General features: G+C 41.8%; 1 protein-coding gene across 1 annotated transcript in view; it reads right to left on the bottom strand.

Moving 5' to 3' along the window:
* Positions 1–15,838, bottom strand: part of sspo (SCO-spondin) — a 102,246-nt gene that overhangs the window by 15,710 nt on the left and 70,698 nt on the right. Inside the window, exons 112-114 of the mRNA XM_050056713.1 lie at positions 12,649–12,813; positions 9,842–10,053; positions 8,703–8,798 (exon numbers count right to left, since the gene is read on the bottom strand). Coding sequence (XP_049912670.1) covers positions 8,703–8,798; positions 9,842–10,053; positions 12,649–12,813 — 473 coding nt within the window. The remainder of the gene's footprint in view (positions 1–8,702; positions 8,799–9,841; positions 10,054–12,648; positions 12,814–15,838) is intronic.

Raw genomic sequence — 15,838 nt, 5'->3', positions numbered from 1 at the left:
ATTTCTCTAACACACACGCTTCTCCTGACTGTTCACCCCGAGGACTTCTCCTCCCACTCTGCACTGCCGCCAGCCTCCCCTCAGGGATGGAGGGAGCCCACTCACTTAAAGGGTGGGAGGTCACGAACACGACCATTTTAAGTCCTTTAAGTTAACAGACTGTGTGTGTTTATGCGTCTGTGATGCGGCAAGAGGTAGAATGATGTGAAATGTGGATTCCTGGTTGTTTCAAAGGAAAAGGCACTTGGCATTTAAAGTAAAGGATAGTCAAATCTGTGTCGTCTACAGGCTGTGAGATCTCAGAGCTCAATTAATGTGTCTGGTACAGAGGAGGACGCACAAGAGGAGACAGTGTTTGAGAGGAACACATCACATCCTGATGGCTTTTAACACCTGATATGATAACAGAACCTCCGATACATCACCTTGAAAAGGTCCTCTGAGCCGAGCGCTGGGGGCATGTTGGGAGATTTCAATTTAAAAAAAGCATTGTTCATAACTGTGAGCTGACTCATAAATAACAGAGTGCAATGTCAGTAACCAATTCTCAGCCTGTCAGGAGAGGGAACACTGTGCATTAAATGACCTTTTCATATTGGCCGGGATAAGGAGTGCTTTCACTGAGGCATAACTTAGTGCGGTCGGGGGTGGCGAGGGATTTGACAAAGCAAGAGGAAATAGTTACGCAACTCGGAGCCCTTCCACAGACACTGTGTAAAGACCTGTGTACACCACAGGTGGAACACTCGGTAGACTGTCTACTTTGTGGAGCTCAGTGTGCAATCAACCTCTCCTCTATAGTTCTGGATGTCAGCAGAACTTATTTTTATCCCCGCCTTTACACAGCCCTGGTGAGCTAGGGATATAAACTCAGCTTACTGTGTCAAGGATGAGACAGTTGACTTTTCTACTGTGACTTTTCACAACTTCATCGTCATGGAGAGAAGATCTTTTATAAATGAAGTGGACAGGCTTCTATTTAACAGATTAGCTCACCCAAATTACTCAAAACTACATTCTCACAGGTTTTATTTTTATGTACCCAGGCTTTGAGACAAGAGGATAGATGAAAAAAGAACAAAAAAAATCCCATAAAAAATGTAATATCTTTTGTAGTCCTTGAGAGATGTCGAGCTTTCAGCACCAAACAAACACAGATTTCATTCAGCTCTGTGTCTGATAGAAACCGAGGGGAAAGGAACGACCTGGAAGAGGGAGAAGGACCCACAGCAGCACATTTCCCATCAGAGGGAATTTTAAAATGGCAATTTGTGGCGTTCCACAGAGGCTGTCATCGTGTTGTTTTTGACAAAGGAAGTGCATGAGTATTATAATCATTTTCTCCCAAACATTGTATCTTGACTGCCGCCATAGACTGTATGAAAATAACGGACGTAGCCACCATGACGTCACATACTGGTTTGTGGAAACCTGTTTCAAAGCCTTGAGTTTGGCATTTTCTGACTAGAGTTCTCAACGGGCCCAAACTGCCCGAGCCCGACTGAACCCGAGTTTTTTTTTTGTTTTTTTTTTAAATGCAAGGGGGAAAAACAATGATGCTCACCCTGTGCGCCTCAGCAGTCTGGCTTCCCTGGCTCAAATACAGTATCTTTAATCACTTAAAGTCAACCAATCATTCATGTCCCAAAATAATATCACCAGACAGACAGGCTTCAATGTCAGCGTGTGGGAGAGCAACCATTGCGCATCATGTAGCGCTGCGCCGCTGCATTTAATGAGCCGCAGCCGCTCTCAACACTTTTCCTGCACCTGAACGCTGACTGACTGACTGAACTTCGCTCACACTTCACGGCAGCATATCTTGTTTTAGTATTACTATTTTTTCGTCAGAACGGAATTCAGCATTCTTTATTTTTATAATTCGCATATTCTTCTTGCTTAATTATTATAGCCCTATTATCATCCCCCTTACACACACACACACACACACACACACACACACACACAGCAGACGATTCTTCAACTTCAACTCGAACACTTTATTAAAAACGGTAACTATAACCTTCAAATATCAACGACATAACATTGAATAATGAATGGATTTGGAATAATCTTAACAGACATGCGCTTCTCTGACAGAAGTTACAGTAAGCATTTAACATGGCAGTCAATGGGATTGACTCGCTTTTGGAGTCAGCCTCAAGTGGCCATTAGAGGAACTGCAGATTTTGGCACTTCCATGTTGGCTTCTGTTTTTTTTTAAGCCCCTGAGGTTGCCACTTGGCTGCCACTCACTATTTAAAGGGTCAGTTCAGCCAAATTAAACTTCATATGTAGCCATACAGTTAAGATTTGGTTCTATGTTCCATGTTTTGAGACTTCTATCTCTGATCTCTTATCCAGTCTGGCTTCAGAGTGAAATAAAGGGCATGAATGTGACCTGAAATAGGGGAACGCACTTTTCATTGGAGCAAATGTTTAAATTCACTTTGATGGTGAAAAGAAAAGAAATGAATGGCAATCTTAATATTTTCTTTCTTAACATCCTGTGATCCAAATTTTTCCACGAGTGCCATAATCAGGTAACAATGTTTATTTGTCTAATACTTTGGCTTATAACAAAATACCTGCAAAAGCACTGACACTCCCATAAGCCTCAGCTGTACCTGTTTTTTGTGCTAATAAGCAAATGTTACCATGTTAACATGCTCAGCTATGACAGTAACTATTAGGGCTGGGTGATATGAACAAAAATTCATATCTCGGTATTTCCAGGCTGAATGGCGATACACGTATATATCAAGATGCTCCCGATGCCTCATGCGAACAAGGAAGATCATTCGCGACCACCTCCATCCAGGACACCACCTGCTCAGCTTGCTGCCCTCTGGAAAGAGGTACAGGAGCATAAAGAGCAGAACAAACAGACTAAAAAACAGCTTCTTTCCGTGGGCTGTCAGGACACTCAATGCTCACAGGAGTCACTAATGCCTCCTTTTACAGACTTAAGTGCCTTCTTTTATTAAGTGCAATACAATTTTTTTACTTATTGTTTTTATTATGACATGACCTGTATGCTCTTGTCTCGTTCGTCTTGTTTGTCTTGGTTGTCTCCACTTGTTTTATTTTTGCTCTTATATTTATTCCTAATGCACCTTCAGTTGTGGCGCTCCCAATTTCGTTGTATAGGTGTCTGTACAATGACAATAAAGGCTATCTTGAAACTTGAATATATCTCTATGAAATGGGCTACAGGTTCAGTTGCAAGTCAAAGCCACATTTGAGATGTTACAAGCACCTAAATAAAAACAGACTGTAATCAAAAATAAAATGCAAAGTCAGGGATTTATTTTCTCTGTTTGAAAATATACAGCTGCACAAATCGTAAATGAAAAATTATATAAAATCAATAGCAGGGCACACAGCACTGAAGCTACAGAGGTTTAAAGGTTTGAGCACATGACACTAAACTATAACATGAGTATAAAAGTATCAAGTAGGTCTAAATCCATTGTAGTATGGTACAATTAAAAATCTTTAGTTAGTTGAGTTAAAAAGTCGTTTTCCATCTGTTGGCCTTTCAAATGAATCTAGTGCTGGAAAATGATTTAAATCTTTTAATTTATTTAGGGTATTAATCAAAGCTATGCACACAGCATCAACAGAGAGGACGAGGGAGGGACGGAGCGAGAGACACTTTACGTCTTGTATATGAAACGTCAGTGTTGCTGCTGCATATTTTTTTAAAACAATTCTGTCACCAGCATCCAGGCGCTGTCTCAGTGTCGCACATTAAACTACAACTACCAAGAAGCACGACGATGTGCTACGATAGACCTCACACACAACCTAGCGAAAAACGCTCGCCTGACACGATCAAGCAGCTGTCTCCCACACATGCAGCGCTGTACTGCACAATATAAACGGTGTTGTCTAAATCTGTATCTTGCTTGAAAATATATCAGTATATTACACATAGTCGTTGTAGCTAATATGACATGTTAGCTCTGTCAGTGTGAGAATGTTAGCATGTTAACGTCAGCACTGCAAAAAGGCATCTGGGAGAAAGTAACTTCTTCTCTCTGAGAGCAATTAGATACCACACACAATGTTAAGTTTACCAATGTCGTACCCTTCTACTCCATTTTTCTCCAAAGCAGGACCGGAGAGAAGCTGTGTTTATGTGGTGCCAAAAGTTCCTCCCGTCTCAAAATGTATTCATATTTTATACAGAGTTTATTTTTTCTTCATCTGCCTCTAGTTGTACTGAGGGCATACATAATTGACCGCTCAGCTCACCGTCCTCTGCGAGATGACCAGCTGTTAACCACTCATACAGCACGCGTATGGCTGAGCATTATCTGGGAAATGAAAGCAGTTTTCTATTTCTGTGATGTGCTACATCACCAGTGACAATTTACTTATCCAAAACTGTATGCAAAATACTGCTGCAAAAAGTTAACTGATGACTTGTGCTTTACATATCATAGTGCCGTTAGTTTTGCAGAACAGGTTCCAGCTCTGCCAAATAGTGGATACGGAACTCAATTATGCTTAACAAGGAGACCAGGTCTGAGTGTTTCATGGGAGGTAGAAGGGCATGTTTAAGGAAGAAGTGCAGGCTTGTGGGAGGGTCGGACAGTCAGGTATTGATCCACTTCAGCCAGCGCCTTGCAGAGAACATCCCACACACTCTTGAGGGAGAAGAGCATTTTCTCCCTCGCTCAGAGTAATTGAGATGTTTGTGACCAAGAGAGACGCTGCATGAACTGTACCACCCCGGGGTAGGAGTGGTGGCTGAATGGACTGATGGATTTGTCTGGGAGACTGATCGTGCATCACTATGTGAACCTTCATCTCTCTTTAACTGTGTGTAGATGCAGTAGGTGCACACACCCCTGCAGAGGAGCAAAACCTAGGACTTCAAACGCAGGTCGTAGCTACACAACTTACTTAGCACCTGTAGCGAAATCTAGAGTTTGGTACAGTACTTTGGGGAGATGTCCACATATTTGCGTGTGGTTTGATATTGTCGACCTGAGTGTATAATGCAAAATTCTCTGGGATTTCAACTCGCTTTGATCCATCAATGTTCCACCAAGAGGGCCATGATTCTGCTATTACTATTATCATTATTACTGTACACACACAGCTGTTAGCTCAGTTCAGTGGCTCCCAACCATGCAGTAAGGATGGCCACACAGGGTTGTGAGATAAATTTAAGGGCTTTCAGGAGAGTTACCAACGTAGGAAATAAAAATATTCTCTCTAATCTCGGTTTTTCTCCGATTTAATACTTTGTAGTTTAAAAATGAACCAACTGAGTCATTCTGATCAGGGAACTCACGCTTCAATTAACTGCCCACAACTCACAGGCATCGCTCTGTATTGTAGGGTCGGATGTAGACAATGCTTCGTATTAAGGGATTATAAACAAAATAGTGTTGGGATCTATAGGCCTCATTTGGTACAAAACCCAGCCTTCATTGTTTGAAAGATTCACAGACAACAGACAAAACTCAGCACATAACCAAAAAGATTAAGTCAGGTGCTCATCACTAGAAATCACAGCGTAACTGTGTTTTCATTTGTAAGGCCAAGATATCTAAGGTTCTTAGATACTGAATACTTCCTTATGCCAGGTACACACTACACGATATCAGCCCGATTACAGCCTGATGCAGCATCGTACGGTGTCTGCTCGGATCGTGAACGACAATGAGAGTCGTATGCGATGCCACATCTGGGAGCCTCACAAAAGTCTAGCATGTTTGATTTTCACGACTGCTCCGGTCACAGCCGTCACTTTGACCGTCTGACTTTACTCTCAGAAGTCTGACTTTAAACTCAAAACTCAAATACATTTTTCACATGTGGCCCTAATCCACTTTTGCAAAAATTAACACTACACTAGACAGATGAGAATAAAGATAGATCGACTTTAAAAGTTTCTCTTAATAACTCTGATGACTGGTTCCCAGTGCCACGCATCGAACCACTGTAACGAACTGCAACACAAAGTTAGAGACCCTCCTCTGAGGGACTTACAAAGTTCTACTTAGAATTAGTATCAGTGAATGTTTTAAACAGCCTATACATTAGTCTTTGCATCTGTGTGTGATGTGTTTTGGTTACTGAACTGCCTTGTTGTGGTATGATAGTCGTACAGTATATGTTAAGGATGCACCGATTCATCAGTCAACATCACTATTGGCTGATCTTCGCCATGTTGACTGTATCAGCCCATCAGCAAATAAGGTGACATTCACTCGTGGCAGTGGCCGATATTGTTCTGTTGTCTCACCTCAATTTTGAGTAGGCTATAAAGTAGGGCTCAAGAGTAACAGCATCTTGTCGTTCCGGGGCCAATAGAAACCGTGTTTGGGACAAACAGAAATCACCCCAGTGACGCCACTGGGAACAAAAGGACGCAGTAAACTCCAGTGTTAATTTTGACAGCTATTTTAGATTTCGTTGTAGTCTTCATCATTTTTATCCTTCATAGTTTTAATCTAGTTTTAGTCGACAATGACAAAAATTCATGACCTTTCAGTCAACCTTTAGTAGTTAAGTATTCTATATATTTTCTTATCTTTAAATTAACCCAGTGAAATTAGAGTCAAAGTGACAGGTTGTATAAATATTTGATTTAAACTTTTTTTTCTACAACTACAAATAATTTCTCAACACTTACAAATGTGTTTTCTCCAGCAGTGATTGACAGGTTTAAGGGCTGATTTACGAGCACACACTTACTGATCATTATTTGAAAAGCTCAACATCTCTCTATTGATGCTCTAACAAACTTTGACACCACAAATAACTAATCTGACAACTAGGATTTGTGCCCAGGTTCACTGTAAACTCTGACTGTTAAAAAGAAGAAAAATATCTTCTGTGACGTGTTAGCTGGAGGTTGAAACTCATGTCATCTCACAGAGTTGGTGATTCAACACTATGCTGAGCTTAGACTGTTTACTGTTTACAGATAACTGAGCCTCCTACCTGCCTGTCAAACACCATCAAACCATAAACCTTTTCAAGAGTGGAGTCCTGAGCTGCAACTACCAAACTCTACAAATCCATTCAGCAGCTCCACCATCCACAGTGAGCGACACATGGCTGATTATTTACTGCTGAATGACAGCTCACAACTGACGCTGGACCGGTGTGAGTGTTGATGCTGGCTAGTGAAACATCCTGGCACAGACTATTTAATGGAGCCTGTTGCTCGTGCGGCATTTGAAGATAGTTACAAGCACGTCTTGTCTCATCAAAGAAAATGAAACATAGATTTCATCTTGGTTTTTATTATCAAGATCTACTTTTATCTCATCATAGACTCATTTTCGTCATGAAAAAAAGGTCTTTCGTCAACAAAATTAACACTGGTAAACTCACTATTGACGTGTCTGGGGAGGCACCCAAGTTTTTCCTCCGGTAATTCTACACTGTGAACAACAAATCTGTGTTGATGGCGACAGGAGGAGAGCTAGTTAAGGTTAGCTGTTAGCAGCCCGTGCCCGGAACTAATAGTTTATTGAGGTTGCAGTGAGTTACATTGTGATGCCTTCAAGCGCTATTCAGTAAAAATTGGTGAAGATATATTATAACTGTTATCATGATGCGTACTAGGGTTGGGTTGGTTCTCGGTAATACCAATTCGGTCTGGTACTCCGTCTTGGACCGGGTTTTATTTTTTGAGACCGACCGGACCGCATACTCGGGCAGAACGTACGCGGAGCGGACGCCGCGGAGGTCCCCCCGGTAAAAGTGGACGTTCGCAAGCCCTGTGCACACAAAGCACGACCGTGTGGACTCCGCTCCGCGCACCAGTATCACACAAAAGACTGTTCGGCATGTATTTTTCACATTGCGGGGATTTTTCACGGACATTTTTACACGGAGTCTGCTCCGCTTATAGTACGCCCGAGTCTGGGCATTTTATTTTAAATCTCCGCTTATAGTACGCCCGAGTCTGGGCATTTTATTTTAAATGAGTCAAGTGCGCCCCCAAGTGGCGAAAATCTGGTATTACCGACTTGATGCGGTCTTTTACAAAAACTGGACAGTTTTTTTTTTCTGACACCGACCCAACCCTAATGCGTACAAAAACATGCTTTTGTAAAATTTGTAAAATTTTGTTCTTGGTGAGAATTTAAATAAATACAGTTATTTGATGAGGAATTAGTTTATGTTTTCACAGCAATATAAAATAGATATTAGAGAGAAAATTATGACATATTATACACAATAAAAAAGCTTTTGAAGCAGTTCATGTGAAAGGTTGCATTTAAGGTTGTTTCATAAATACTAATGATTGATTTTGTGCTCATTCAAAGGTAGTGTCATGAAGGGCTGATTTATTTTAAAACAGTTTAGTTATTTTTATATTAAAGATTTCATTATTTCACTGGCAAAAAAGGGGGAATAAATAACAACAAAGACAAAATAAACAACCAAAGAATTTTACAATCGGTGCATCTCTAGTTGAGATACTAACTGAACAAATAAAGCTCAAACAAACTAAATTAACTTACTACTACTACAACATAATTAATCAGATTTTGTTATAAAGTTCCTACTGAGGCAGCTCCCCCTCAGATATCTGTGGGTGTACGGGGCCATGGAGAGCAGTGATGGTATTATGAGAGCAACTGGTATTAATGATAAAAACAGACACTCTCATTCAATTAGTACAAATGCACAATCGGACAGACGTCAGTGTGTGTGTGTCTCACCTCGTCACAGTCGAGTGGCGGGCATCTTAACTGGCACAGTTTTTTCCCGTTCACACAGCGACATGACAGACAGCCCTCCTCCCACTCTGATCCTGCCTGGCTCACACAAACACACAAAAACACACACACAAAATTTACATATTCACTCGCTAGACTTTTGAAATACAGGTAATATGCGCACTCACATTACTGCGCGACAGTCAGTGCAGCTTTGATGAAGTGCAACTGGTCACAGCTCAGGATTGATTTCTTCAGTGAATCCACTAAAGCTGTGGCTGCACCCTCGTGAATAATTTAGGTTATGATGCTGTAATAATTACAACACATAATTCAGACTACATTAGATTATTTTCTGTATGTGTGTTGCTGTGGAAGTCACTAACCCGCACAACGGCACCAACTTGAGAGTGCCTCTGTGCTCACACTGAGCCATTTGGCGTAATAGTCATGAGGTAGTTAATTAGAAAACCATAGAGGGTCTTTATATGGACATTAGTCATCACCAGCTGACAGACAGAGAGAGAGACAGAGCAGACAGACAGAAAGACAGAGACAGAAAGGAAGAATGACTGAGAGGACTGAGGGAGAATGGGAATGAAAAGAAAACAGATGGAGTAGTAAGAGACTGAACATGAGTCCTGCACTGAAAGCAGGACGAGTGAGAGATAAAGCAGAGGTATGAGGGAGGAAAGAAAGGAACAAAGAGAGAATGAAAGACAGAGAGAAAGTCCCGAAGAAGAAAGATCAAGGGGGGGGTGACCTCATGTCAGAGTATGATTAATTCTTATTATCCTATAATATCCCCTCCTTCATAAATAATTCCTGGCAGGCTTGCCCAGTTGCGGTCCCAGTGCCGGCTTTCTACGGCACTTCCTGCATAATTGATGAGGCTGAGGATTGGAGAGGCACTGTGGTGTAATGTGGCCCGCAGGGCATGTCACTCATCTTCTAATGGGCCCTTCTTTATGAGTAAATAACACAATGGGAGTGAATTGGAGGGAACGTAAACACCACGCTGACATTAAGGTTCAGATGCACGACACAATGCGGCAGGCAAAATGGGTACATGCTGCCGAGTTAGCCGGGCAGCAGCTGTCTGTTTACTTTGGGTGTGAGCCAGTGTGTGTGTGTGTGTGTACCTCTCGCAGGATGCCCTGGTCATGGCAGGGGCAGAGGGCGGCGATGACACACACGCCCCCGGTGTTGCGGTAAAGCCCCTCCTGACACACGCAGCCCTCAGCGGAGCGGCTGCAGTTGACGGGGGAGGAAGAGTAAATGTCCTCGCAGCTTCTCTCGCACAGCAGGACCTCCTCCGAAGCGCTCCTCCTCCACTGCTCTCCATCAGGACACGCTGCAGAGGAGGTGGAGAGGTGGGAGAAAATAGAAAGTGGAGGGAAGATGGTAGGATGTGGCCAGAAAATTGAAAAAGTGGAGAGAATTTAAAGATCAACTGGGGGGGAAAAGGAGGACGAGAATCAACAGGGTGTACAGAAATGACTGCATTTGAAGGTGCAGAAGCTCTCAGCATGACACTTTAAAACATTTGTTCAATGTTTCTCTCTCTTGCTGTGGCATAAAATATTTATCATTTCTACAACATTTTAAAACCATTGTAAATAACACGTAACACCAGTTGACCACGCGCTAAACTTTGGTTGCCTGCAAGTAAAGAGTCCACGTGGAGACTAAAAGAAAAAGAGCCCGCTGACCAAAATGCAGTCTTGACACCCATCAGCCATCATCTGACGACAGTTTAGCTTCTCTTAGCTTTTGTCTGATTTATCTTCATTTATATGCAGATATCTGTTTATGGAGATTAGCCAACATGTTGTCTGGACGTGTCCCAAGCTGCCAATTGAACTGTAAACAATGAGCGGCACACGCACAAGGGGGTCTTCACCCAGATATCAGCTGGCTACTCCAGACTGGACGGGACTGGTAGACCGCTCCAGATCTGCTCAAAGATTGTGGGTCAAAGTTATAAAGCTGCATATACTAAAATAATGTAGTCTCTGGCGGGTAACATCACATGAGACCCCTCGTACACTTTATTTGAAGCATATCAGCCTTTGTCATCCCACAGAAAATTTTGAGTCTCTCAGGCTCGATTGAGCAGGTTGAGGAAGTATTTTGTTCCTCTGGGTCCAAAGATGAATGTCAAAAGAACGACTAATTTACTGCACTGCATCCACTTTATGTAATGTCTGATGTGATTTATACTGTTTGTACTATGGTTTTGTTGTTTGGTGTATTTTTGTGTTAAAACAGCTGACGTCCTAAGACGCAAGACAGATTTCAGACTTTTTCCTGATTAAGTGAAATAACATGATATATTGGCTATTGTCTCCAGAAGCTGTATCTTTGTCAGACTATAACCAATGGATTTTTTTGACCACAGTCTTTTAGCATTAGCTCAGGTATGCAGGCATTAGTGATGCGTGGGTCAACCCTCAGCCCGTGGGTCCCGTGGGTAGTGATGGCCAAATGAAACCTCATGAATCATTTTCCTTATTTTCTGAGCCCACTAGATGACACTTATGGTTTAAAGAGAGAGGCGCAAAGAATGGCAATTCAGTGTGCTTTCAACCTTTTGTTGAACAAAAAGCGCCATCTAGTGGGCTCAGAAAATAAAGAAAATGCTTCATGAGGCTTCATTTGGCCATCACTACCGAGGGTCGAGTGGTTCAGGTAAGCTTGTTAGAACATATTGCAGGTTTCGGGCAGGCGGGTCATAAGGTGACAAAGCACCATTCTGAGTACGTCATTATAACCTAAAGAAACATTCTTGTCCCCTCTCTGTCTCTGTCACACAACAGGCAGCTTTATTTAGTGATGGCCAAATGAAGCTTCATGAAGCGTAGTCTTTATTTCATGAGCCCACTAGATGGAGCTTTTCGTTCATCAAAAGGTTGAAAGCACACTGAATTGCCATTCTTTGAGCCTCTCTCTTTAAACCATGAGCGCCATCTAGTGGGCTCAGAAAATAAAGAAAATGCTTCACGAAGCTTCATTTGGCCATCACGGGTCATTGATTAATCCATATGTTTACAGGTTGGCAGGGCGGATTAGCTCTCATTGCACAAATCGGCATCGTGTGTCATGAGTCAGTGAGTCATCTTAATTGGCTTGAAAGCTTTAATAAAATCTGCAAGCAACAGGTGTCATTTCAGTGGGCGAAACTGATGGTCACTGATTGATTAGAGACTAGAATCCTGCTTTTGTTTATCTCTGTGTGAAATCAAGGACCCATTGCTCCTAAAATATACTGGGATTTCGATGGTGAACCTGCTACTATTATTGTTGCGACTGCCTATGTGCTGTGAGAGAATGGAAAATTGGACAATCATAGCAACAGTAATTAAAAGGAGCAGCATTCAGCAAACTGTAAATTTACACCCTATTTGCTTTTACAAGAAGCTCGAGGTTCTACACTGCCATAAACAGAGATTTATTGATCACTGTTTTTGATTAGAAAGAGATAGAGCAATTATGTCGACTTTAGGTTCTTTAATAAAAGACTAAATCAACTAATCTGTGGTTTCTTTTTATTCACGTACGAGAGAGAACTCTTACATCAAATCTCACTGTCTAAATGAGCAGTCTGAGTTTTTACCTGTCTTTTATAATGAGTGACAAATGACTCTTGCGTAACCCGTGGGAGCAGCTTGGCTTCCACATAATTATACAAACACAGTCTAAGACTAGTTTTAATTGGCACTGCATACACACATGGATTTTTCCAATCTATCGAGTTCGGGGTTTGAGATAACAAGCGTGCATATCTGCTCTCGGTTCTCTCACATCAAAGCGCACACACTTCTTTTCATATGACAAGAGCTCGGTAAGATTCTAGTGAGCTGTAATGACTTTTTTTTGGATTAACTGTTTCAATATTAACATTTTTTCATACAATAAAACATCCTCTCTCTCCGTCTTTCTCCCTCACCACAGTCAGGGGCCATGCAGGTCATTGTGCGGTGCTCGGGGCCCTCACATGGAGCCCCTCCGTACTGGCTGGGCTGCAGGATGGTTCTGGTGGAGCTCTGTTGCCCTGTACCACAGCTTGCAGAGCACAGACTCCACTGGGACCAGCTGGACCACTCACAGTCCACTGCAAGAAAAGAAGAATATAAACACCATCAGGTCAGAGTTAGTCTGACATTCATTTACCTGCAGCAGCAGAGCGGCATATAGAAAATATTTGTCATCTGAGCACTACACCTCGGCTCGCCCATATAAACTACAATTACAGATATTATGGTCACACCGCTTTTTATTAAAGCCATTTGTTAACGGCAACATCTACTGAAATAATGCTGAAATAGGCGACAAAACAAAAATCCAATGTCAACATTGTGCACAAATTTGTTTTCAATAATGTGTACATTTCTGGACAAAGTCTCACCACAGACAGCTTGTTATGTGTTTAGATATATTGTCAGAGGTCTCTTGGAGAAAATGGAGCATTAAGGAAAAGGCAAGTTAAAGAGCACACACACCAAAACCAAATATGTTTGCATTAATGCATCTCTTTGAAAGCAACAGACACTGTTGCAGGTTAAAGGAATATTATAGTTATTGTCAACTTGGATGTGTCTCTCATATTGTTTTATCCATTATAACTTTTGGTCATGATAACATTTATTCATCACCTCCTTTGTAGAGTTTTGGGAGACACAGACATTTGCCAGAACAGAGTGAGCTTTCATTTAACAGAAATGAACCTAAAACAATTCAATCCCTACAACTGCTGTTGTCAATTGCAAAGCATTTTGGATTTTCTTCCTGGTCAACTTGCAGGCAGATTTCTTGCTGTATTCATCAGTGCACAGCAGTTTGTATTCACGTGAGAATGTGCATCACTTTTGATTTAGCTTGTGCTCATACTAGAGAAGGAGTAGCACATGTGAGAAGATAGTTCATGTCTGCAAGTTTCCCAATTGCAAAATTAAGCATATACTGGGGTGAAACGATTCCTCGAGTGACTCAAATAATTTTATCACTAAAAAGGCTCGAGGCTTACGTTACTTCCACTGTAGAGCTTTAAATTAATAGTCAGTCTGTATGACATTTTATAATGACGATTGAAATATCACCGCTATGATGGTTTGCAGGTTGGCCTACGTGTGATGAATTAGTGGCACAGGCGCTACCAATAGTCACAGCCGTGCATAAAGCCAGCTTTTCCTGGGAAAAACAGCTGTAACTTTTATAGACGCTACCGTGCTACTCGGTCAGTTAATAAACTTCACTATTGAAAAGCTATTTGACTCAGAAAGTAGCGGCATTACCACCACGCTACTGAGAATGCTGTTAATTTCATAACGTCGCTTCTTGTAGTGAGCTACTGCCCGACACTGATTATTTCTGACAGCATGAGTGCGTGTGAAACCGGTCATTTGCTTGACTCTCACGCTGACTGCCAAAGAGTTGACAGCTCTGACTTTCAAAAAAGGAAACAAACGTGTTGCTCATTTCTCTCATTTCAGAGACGTTTCTTATTTTCTCTTTTATATATTACTACTGTTCTTAAATAAAGCTAAAGTAACTTAATTAAAACATGAAGTATTTCTTATCAGATTACTCGATTAAATGCCAGAATAATCGATAGAATACTCAATTACTAAAAGAATCTGTAGCTGTAGCCCCAGCACATACGGTTATCATTTTTAATAGAATGCCACTATACAATAAAGAGACTAACTGCTCCATGACTGTTATCCTGTTCACTACAGCAGCCACAAGGATTACCAGGGGACTAACTTCCTGTGTTAACTTTCAGTCGGACTCAGAGATAACTGTTTGAGTTTATATTTGTTGGTTTATTGGTTTTGTTTTCATCTCGTGAGTCTGTGTGTCATCAAGGCGAATTGTGGTTCTGGTAGTCTGAGTGGGCGGAAGTTCGCTGCATAGATCAGCCTCTCATTGGGCGGAACGAGCCACCCGCTGAAGTCCCGCCCTACCACCTCCGGTTGTGTAGCAGTTTTCAACCATTTTCAACACGTCCTTTACTAACTTTTGCAGTGTTTGATCTTGCAGGGATGTAGCCATTTTTCTGCCATGGTTCGTATCCCGTAGGCGATATTTTTGTGGGCGTCTTACACCAAAACCTGTTTCCCCCGGCAATATTTTTGCAAGCGCACCGTTGCTGTGGCACCGCCCAGAACGATTGTGATTGGTTGAAAGAAATACAAGCAGCCGGGCGTTTTTTTCTCCAATCATAAAGTGAGAGTCGGCCCAGCCAGACCTTTCTGTTGCAAGCCTGCAAGATGCCATGACAAAACTTTACAGGTGTGCAGTTGAGATCAAAATGAAGGCTGAGTTTAAAGAAGGGTGTGGTCTGAGCAAGAGGGCCGGGAGTAGGATTGTAGAAAGTAGGGAATGGTCATTTGGTGCCTCCACTATACGCCCCTGGTCGCTGTAACTTGCAGATCGCCGTATTATTGCAGGAGTGATTCCATCCCATTTTTTGTTATTTTTGTAATATCATTAAGTATATCTGGTGTGTTACTGTGTTATTTGTACACTGATCAGGAATGATTGTTTTAGCCAGCTGTGTGCCATCACTAGTTAGTACATGAACTGTTATTTTCGAATATTTAAACCTCTGGCCCACTGTACCTTTTCAGCCTGAGCACCGAGTGAGAATCAGCTTTAATAAAAGATCCCTGTTCATATTTTTACCAGCTGATTGTGCTGTCATTACCAGAGGCACCTATTGTTTTTCTGACAACATGATTTCTGTTAAATGGGAGTTCTATTGAAAGCTGTAGGAGGCAACACTCCCTCAACACTCCAATCAACGCTGTTCTTGACAGAGTGTGCGCCTTCCAGATAATCCACTATGGAGGTGCCGAGTAAAATATTATCATGATCAATAGTTATTAAAATATGAGAATAACTCACAGGTGGACAAATACCCAGACTTTCCTTTAAACTCTATTTAACACTGCTCTCTGGGAAAAGGGAATTCACTTCGACCAAATCCAGAGGAGAGGCAGCAGGAGGAGGATAAAAGGCGCTGCTGATCAAACGATGACAGATTGAAACCCGGGTCAAATCACAGAGCTCTTCACACATTCAATTCTCTTAAGAGGATATGATTGGTTGCACTTTGTGACACTCCGCTCCCCTTT

This window comes from Epinephelus moara, chromosome 11, assembly GCF_006386435.1.
Source record: "Epinephelus moara isolate mb chromosome 11, YSFRI_EMoa_1.0, whole genome shotgun sequence".
In the NCBI taxonomy this organism is placed as follows: domain Eukaryota; kingdom Metazoa; phylum Chordata; class Actinopteri; order Perciformes; family Serranidae; genus Epinephelus; species Epinephelus moara.
This window is presented reverse-complemented; position numbering and strand designations above follow the sequence as displayed.